This window comes from Opisthorchis viverrini (genome assembly GCF_000715545.1).
Source record: "Opisthorchis viverrini unplaced genomic scaffold opera_v5_520, whole genome shotgun sequence".
NCBI lineage: Eukaryota > Metazoa > Platyhelminthes > Trematoda > Opisthorchiida > Opisthorchiidae > Opisthorchis > Opisthorchis viverrini.
The window spans coordinates 140,994-149,816 of NW_008752157.1; the positions used below are offsets into that span (position 1 = coordinate 140,994).

Consider the following 8,823-nt stretch of genomic DNA (forward strand, 5'->3'; position numbering starts at 1 on the left):
CTCGTCTGTGTGAAAATCGTGATCTTGGACGCGACTTTCGTGTTTCTGTAGGTAGATGTCTTCACCGACTAGACGAGTGTGCTCGCTGAAAATAAATGAAACACAAAGTTACAGGTGTGTAGAAGGGAAAACCATGTCGTATGTGCCAAAAACAACACTTGTATGTACGTCAATAGACCTCCTAAACGTATGATTAAACCGGTACGGTGAACTTCTAGGCAGACAAACCAAGATTTTGAATCCGAAAGAGCGAGAAGACACACTTTAAAAGACGCTCTTCTACTGCATGTAAAATCAACCGATACCAAAAAACGTTTTCATATTTTTGCAATAGCCAGGAACCTGGAGTCACAAGATTGCTGACCTTCCTCCAGAGAAAGTTCAACCTAACCGCTTCCAAAAAGACAAAGCGTGGTTTCAACAATATAATCAGAAGACCCGAAGACAGCTGTAGCACCATTTCGGTGCCTAACTGCCGTGCCACACAAAGGAGGCACGAGGGGTGGGATACAGCCAGGTCGCCCAAGCTTAGACAGGGGAAGTCGAGTGGCAGAGGTCGGGTTCGAACCACGGACCTTCCGGCCAGTAAATTTGCGCTCTGACCACTTGTTCCATCCCGCCCCACTGTACCTCACGTACAGGGCAGCACTGGTGAGCAGTTAGTGTGTACTGATGAGGCCTGTTAATCTGTAATACGTAACTGCTGTCCACCCTCCAGTGCCTAGTGCCGAAAAAAGACTCGCCGACAAGTGACACAACAGCTTTATTGCAGCAAGCGAGTGCGAAGGTGCAACGGTCTCGCGCTATATAGTGAGGGGGCACTGTCTGACCTTGATCCAAGGCTGTGTCGCAGTGCCTGATTCTGCTCCAGGACTGTCTAAGTAGTTTTCGGGTATCCTGGGATAATCTTCAAGAATCTGACTTTCCTTACACCTCTCCCTTTTGACCATTCAACGTAAGATGGTCGGCGCGGATCAAGTTGAAAAGGTTCCACCGGTACGACGTTAGGTGGAACTCCACACGGACCCCTTTTTACCGCTCGCAGTCAGGTGCTGCTACGGCCGAGAAGCTATCCCACTCAAGACTGGCCAAGAATTGGGGACGCTTGCCGGTCCGGCATCAAGCCGAGATCTGACTGGTCGAAAGTTTGGACCTAACAGCCAATCACGACCCAGTATTGGCCAAATGACGGTTGCCAATGGCGCATCCAGAACGCGTCAGAATTTCCAGAAAGTTATTGCCGCCTACGCCATATATATATGAAGCGCTGTACAAGTGTTCCGGACTTCGTTTTGGGCATTAATATACCTTGTGCACCTCTTGTGGTTGTTTTGACAAGAACGCTAGCTTGGGAGGCTCAGACAGAGAACTAAGCTGAGAAAAATACCGTTACTACGTACGACGTCTTGGTTGCAGCAGTGGATGCGTCTTGGACGGTACATGAGGAGCAGTGGCTATTGGCGCTGATCTTGGGAGATCAAAGGTTTCGAGCAACAGGTTGAGGTCTGGTAACTGTTCCTCTGCTTTTGGGATCGGGCACTCAGTCGGCTGTAGCTGATTGACATGCCGTTTGCATATTCGGACGCTGTAAATCACCTTACCAATTCCTTGGAGAACGACTCCGACAGTCCAGTTTTTAAGCTCAAAAACATCATACACGAGAGATTCAGCTGGGTTTCAGATGAGTCTCCTGCAAAACCAAATTGGTTTGCAAATGAGAGTATTTCGCTAATTTCGTGCAATTTGGGCTCAAATGGAACATAAGGTTGACGGGGACTGCGCCAACCTGATGAGCTCCAAGAAGAGGGGAACCGGTCGTGGGCTGTCGAGGAGATTGCAGCAACTTAATGAATAGTGCATTGTCTACGAACCAGCCAGCTTGACCGTTGGATTGGGGATGGATTGGTGGGGAAGTAACATGTATGATGCCGTGTCTTCGAACGAATTCACAAGACGGGACGTGAATTGCAGCAACTTAATGAATAGTGCATTGTCTACGAACCATCCAGCTTGACCGTTGGATTGGGGATGGATTGGTGGGGAAGTAACATGTATGATGCCGTGTCTTCGAACGAATTCACAAGACTGTTGGGACGTGAACTGAGTACCATTGTCTGAAACAATGGTTTCTAGGGTATCGAATATTGAAAACAAATGTCACAGTTTAGTGATGGTTGTTATCATTGTTGTCTCAGACACAAGAAGGACATCGGGCCACTGACTGAATGTTTCGGAAACGATGAGGAAGCTTTGTCCGTTAAGTGGCCCGGCAAATCCATGTGGATACGCGACCACGGTTCTTCTGGCTGTGGTCAGCTGGATTGGTGATACTCCATTGCCCTCTGTAGTATGCTGTCGTTTTTGGTGGCATCGCGGACCATGTGAAAAGTCACGCTAGGTGGCTTGTAGTCTCCAACACGGACTTCCGGTTCGACTATGGTTCTGCTTCGTAACCCCCGGCTGCGTCTTCGACTAGCTATTCGTGTCCGGCAATGACTTTCCTTGTGCCCACGTCGATTGCACACTGGATATTTGTGTTTTCTTACAGGGACACAATCACACAAAATGCCATTCGCCGCACTGTCAGCGGCTCTTAGCTATCAAGTTATCTATGAGCTTTAATGAGAGTCCGGTGGTTGTTCCCTTCGGATAAGCCGCGCTAGGACAGGAAAGAGGACTGTTCAAACGGGACTGATATGAAGAAAGTGCTTATCTCGACTGATAAATCCGCTGACCGACGATGAGAAAGCCAAGATTATTATCACGTGAAAAACGCTTGGAACCAATTGAGTAGTCATGATTTTCGGGAAGGTTTGGTAACAATCGGTAGATTGATTGCTGGGCAACGTTTCGCCTTTGATACAAAAGATTATTATCTCCGAAAATGACCACCAAAACTATGAGCATTATATAATACTTGTGAACTCCTCAGTAGTTTTTCGGGAGAAGTAGATTATTCACAAGGTTACTGAAAACTCTTTGATAGCCCACTACCGGATTCGCTCTTTTTGGGGCTCATCAGGTAGATGTACTCCTCGATTTTCCATCAACCCTGCATGAACACGGTGTTGGACAGACCTTGAAACATCGGTAAGTCTTGAATGAGAGGCTATATGAATTCCACACGTACCTCGATAGGCCGAAAGATGAAATGTCGCTGCATGGCAGACAAAGCAATCTGACGAGTTGGACCATAAGCCCTTGCGTCATTTCAGGCTAGGCTTAGGTTTGTGACAGTTTTAAAGTTTTTTTGCCCAGTTGTTCGCCATTCAGTTGTTTGGTCTACTTCGGCTGGGTCTCTGACGTGACAATGAGCAGGATGTCTTGAGCGCTTAGGCTGGTTCGTCCGTGTTGAGATCTCATGTATACGCAGTGTGTTCAACCCGGAGATGAATGCTTTTTGGATACAGATAAGACTGCTTTCGCACACACACATACACACACACACACAGTAAAAGAGACCAGTTCGTTTTGTATCCGGTTGGCCTTTCTTCCAGGGTATCACTGGTAAGAACACAGTTTGCGGTGGGATACGTCTGAACTCGGCGACGAGAGGCTGATCAGCAGTGCCATTGACCTGCACTGACAGGAAGCGACCCACTATTTTACCCTTCTGTGATGAAAAAGCCGTCAGACACTGTTACGCATTCAATCGTTCAGATGTCTTCCTCCCCTCAGAAATCGATAAAAACGAAACGAATTGAAATCCCCGCAGCCAGCACCCGAATGAAACGTGGATTGTACGCAGAGCTAGAGCCGGAATGTCATGCCTTCGAATTCCCAAATTACGATCATCGCCCCCCGGAACAGATGATACTACAACAGGGGTCTACCGTCTCGAAATAAAAACACTGGCATTAGTAGTAGCACGGTGCGGTTTGCCGAAATCCCACAGCTCACTCCGGAAAAAAGGTCATTGCACGTTGAAAGTGAAACTTGTCGAAACCAGCCATAAAAACCTCTACAGGTTGGCTTAAAACGGCCCCAGACAATTGAACGCTCAAGACTTGGTTGGTCCTCCGGCGAATAAGACCTGATTCCCGACTAAATACATGAAGTTGCACTGTGAAACGTAGTGATAGAAGGCATGGATAAGTGCCTGTGACGAAATTCACGGGAAACATCGATATCCTCACCACACAAACATGAACTCACTCGGAAAAGCAATATCGAAGATCTTCTCGCTCGATCCGTGACTCACTAATCACTTCTCGACAGTATTTTCGAACGCGAGAGATAAAGGCCTTGTGCTGGAAATGAAATAAGACAATGAGTTGTGCAGTAGGCTAGAAGTGAACAGTTGAGAATCGCTTATCCATGAAAAGTAAGACCACGTGTCGCGAATGCTTTTAGTCAAACTCAACAAGCTGACTGATGAGTCCCATCCACGTCACCAGTTGTGTGCTGCAAACGGTGGTGCAACTTCTATGTCGGTCCTTGGCTTTCCGCTCCGTCCACTATGGCATATCAAAATGCCCGGTTGTTTGAGACAGCCCTTTATGGGGACAAAGGAAGATTAGTACACCTGTATGTATAGGGCAATCACAGAATGTTCCACAAGTCTAGAATCTTCGTGAGGGAACAAAAAGCGCCGAGCCATAAATTGTCGATCCTGATTGGCTGACATTCTGACCAATCAAGGCACACCAGGCACGTGACGCGTCCTTCCAGTTGACTTGGTGTTTGGTTATTAAGGGCGCCTGGCCTCCAGACGTAGGTAAAATAGGATGTGTGCTGATGAGCTCAACTGGAGCGCTGTCCTGAAAGGGCATTCACATGCGACCCCTTTGGGTCCGTAGCTGGTAGGTAAGCCGAAGAGAGCCCCGAGGCCGAGACACTGCTTGGTTGCCTAAGTCAAAACAAGGGCACTGAAAAAGCCAGAGGTCTAGCTGGTCCACAGGCTCACAAAGGTTTTCGTGCAAGGAAAGTGATCGATATGACAAAATCGTTCTATTGCCCAAAACGTCTTAACGGAACAGTAGCACCGATTGTACGGCAATGACGGACTGTGGTGATCCAGTCAGGTGGGTCAGGTCCACAACAATTAGGCGTAAAAAACTGCGAACAAATAATGGTGTCAACTGCGCCCCTAAGAAGGGAAGGTTGTAAGTATCAATATTTTTCTTCTGGAATCAAAACTACGCCGGCATGTGGTGAAATTGGTATGATTCTTGTCAGGTGCAAGCTGGAAAATTCTGCAGGTCAGAGCTGCGGGTGTGAAACCAACCGGTCTCTATAGCTGGAGCGATACAAATACGCGACTTACTTCAGACTCTGGTAAGTTCCAGAACACGATGACACCATTTCTGAAAGTGGAAACGAGAGCAAACTGTTGGAAGCGCTCATTTTTTTTTACAAAGAATAAAAAATAAATTTACGATAAATTCAAGGTTTAGACCAAAGAGTGTCACTAAGTGAAAGCAACGAGGTTAGGAAAGCACTAGTAAAGAGAAAGATGCCCTTGCGATGTCCCCGGCTAAGCGCAGGAGGGGTCACGGAGACCCCAACCTAGAAGGCGGACCGCATCAACAACTCTTCGTAATCCCTTCAACACCCTTCTACCACCTCGAGGTTTACGCCATTGTGAAAGAGGCATTTAAGGCAACGCTCTTTCCGTAGAGGCTATTTCGGCATGCCATTGTAGTTGGTGGTGTTGAGCGATTTCTGCAAACGAAGTACCCATCGCACAACCAAACACTCGTATTCTAATTGTTGATGCCATCCGAAACCAGCAACGTTTCTGAGGCTCGGTGGTAAAAAAACCTGTCCACAGAGACAGTCTTGCAACCATACAACAACACAGAGTTTACTGTAACCTTGCAAACGCGAACCTTGAGGCCCTGTGATATGACACCACAATTGACGCAAATTAGCGAACGTGATTCGGACCTGAGATTCTTGCACTGACTTCACCAGGCACACTTCTATGGGAGCTAACACAATGACAATAACCCTGCACAACCTCCACAGATTTTCCTTCCATTGTAGAGGGTATGTTCAGCAGCTGGATGATTTTGTACCTTGAAGGTACAAGACTCGTTGCAAAAGATAGTATGAACTTGGTCGGTTTATTCAACAGGGCTTCTTGTGCTTCACCTTTGTCCTCAAAGGTGAGGACGATATTGTCTGCGTAGTGTAATCAAGCGTGCATTTAAATACGAATGCATCATTGTTGACAGTAAGTAACTGAATGACTGGATACGTTAACACAGGAAAATTGATACTGGTGTACCACATGATGATCTGCATGAACCACTGTTGCATTCCATTTATGGCGAGATGGCTCAGTGGTTGGAGCGCGAATTTACTGACCCGAAGGTCCGTGGATCAAGCCCAACCTCTGCCTCTTGACTTCCTTTGTCTAAGCTTGGGCAACCTGGCAGTATCCCAGCCTTCGTGCCTCCCTCGTGTGGCATGGCAGCTAGGCCCCAAAAGGGTGCTACAGCTGAACGATTTTTTATTCTTCACCAACGGCCGATACGAAGCCACTTTCGAAAGAATGCCAGTCGCCGGTGGTCAACCCCCAAAAGTTATATGCTCAAGGTTCACCTGCCATGTGACGTAGGTCCGTGACGCTACGCGGCTCGGGGTGATACTTACTAACTGACCCGTGTGTGTGCGCGCGCGCACAAGGTTAGCGGAGTATGCTCGCCGGCCCTAGCCTATCTGCTGCTCCTATGGACTGGCCTCTCTGGGTCGAACGTATAAGCAGTTGTTAAAAACGCATCTAAGTACTACCCAGTAAGATGGCACTTGGACTCGGTGGACGCAGGTCACCAAAATGATCTCCAAGCGGTTTTCAAAGTCTTACGTCAAGTACCGTGGGAAAAACCAAAAGCATACTTACGGCTTCTGCTAGCTACGACCGAGTTATTGAATACTCGCTTGTTAAAACTCGCGTTATGAATTCCGGAGGTTACCTTGGTCCCCTAAAACTGTTAGACGCAACATTAATAGTGGTACTAGTGACAGGACAAAATCTCAATTGATAACAATAGTTGATAGGCGAACCAGACTAAACTGAAAAACACAGTGTGTTGTGATTTCAGTTAGTCGATGATAAGAGTTGTGTGGCTGATCAGTCAGCTGGACAGTCCAGATGGTCAGACAATCCCATTGTGAGAGAAGATATATTTCCATCCCTCAATCAGACAATCCCATTGTGAGAGAAGATATAATTCCATCCCTCGAAAGTAAACTGAAGACCATTCACAAGGTTGCTAAAACCTCTTCGACAGCCCACGACCGGTTTTGCCCTTCTTGGGGCTCATCAGGTAGGCGCAGTCCCCAAGTTTCCGTCAACTTTATGTTCTACTTGAACCCAAATCGGACTGATTTCGAAAAAACACGTAATTGCAAATCAATTTAGTTTTCACGATGGACTCAAGTGAATCTCTCGTCGAGATGAGTTCGAATTGGGTTCAAGTACAACATAAGTTGGATGGAAACTCGGGGACTGCGCCCATCTGGTGAGCCCTAAGAAAAGCGAAACCGGTCGTGGGCTGTCGAAGAGTTTTCAGCAACCTTGCGAGTATTTTCCTTCATGAAAATATACTGCGATATCTCGAATATCGTGCCAACTGAAACACGAGGGGGCCTGTGTGCAGCACATGCAGTTGTAGAATACCATAAACGAGGTATTCAGCTGAGTGAAAACCAAATTGGTTTGCAAATGAGTGTATTTCTCGATAAACTGAAGACCGTTTAGCCAAGTCAACTTATGCCCTGGGGTCGTGTTGGAAACATCGTTCACTTGTGGGACACCTTCGGTTCATACCCATCTGGCAATCTACAGGAAGTATGGAGATTCGGATAGTGAGAGGCCGCGAAATGGATAAGTACACTTACTGGAAGATGAACACATCACTTTGAGAGTTCGGATCCGATGTTTGGTTACCAGAAAGCAGCAGTACCTCATGAGAAATATCTGACGGCAGCCGGACTGAATGATACGAGTGGTCCTTCTGTGTGAACTCAGCACGTACCGCATTGAGGTCGACCACCTGGGAAATACCATATGCGGAAACGCTGAGGAAACCGGATTCTTTAGGTTGCGTTGCATTCTCCTGCAAATTGAATAGGGTGAGGGCAATTGTGAAACCAAATCAGGTCAGGGTAAGAAAAACATTGTTGGACAAATTATCCAAAGAGCAGTTTTATCTGAGTCACGACCTAAACTGTGATTCCCATTCAAAGAGGATTCCAAGTGCTCCCTTTCCCCGTAGGAATTTTCGATGGAAGAGTACCTCGGCCAAATTCAATTCCGAGGAGCATCATACGGGTTGTTGGGGGAGATGGCTCAGTGGTTAGAGTGCAAATTTACCGACGGTGGCTCGAATCCGACCTCTGCCTCCCAACTTCCCCCTTTCTGGTCTTGGGCAACCTGGCAGTATCCCGGTCCTCATGTTTCCTTCTGAATGCATGACAGTTAGGCACCGAAAGGTGCTACAGCTGAACGATTTTTTTCATATGGGTTGTGTCTGATGGGGAACGCTTCCAAGGGATTCGTCTCCTTTCCGGGGAGGTTGGTGTACCCAAACTGGTGGGGCAAAACCTTCAATGTCTGTACGGCCGAACATAACCTCAGGCCACACAAGGCGTCGAATATTCACGTGCTTTTTGTTCGGAATGCTCTTTTAAAAGAATGCAAACTACAACCGGTGAACAGGCATTTGAGTGAAAAGATAAGACCCTTAAAAAGAGGCTCGCTTGTACACTACGGTGGTCCACCCTCCAGGTAGCATTCACGTGATTCCCCCGTGCGGATGGTTTTAACCGATGCAAAATGGGACTCTGAACCGCCGTTAACGGTGTTTATGCTGT

The 8,823-nt window shown here is 47.2% G+C and overlaps 1 protein-coding gene across 1 annotated transcript in view; it reads right to left on the reverse strand.

Moving 5' to 3' along the window:
• The window catches only part of T265_11424 (hypothetical protein), a gene marked incomplete at both ends in the record, with an annotated part of 44,035 nt that overhangs the window by 20,361 nt on the left and 14,851 nt on the right, over positions 1-8,823 (reverse strand). Inside the window, 2 exons of the mRNA XM_009178076.1 lie at positions 1,401-1,585; positions 7,849-8,066. Coding sequence (XP_009176340.1) covers positions 1,401-1,585; positions 7,849-8,066 — 403 coding nt within the window. The remainder of the gene's footprint in view (positions 1-1,400; positions 1,586-7,848; positions 8,067-8,823) is intronic.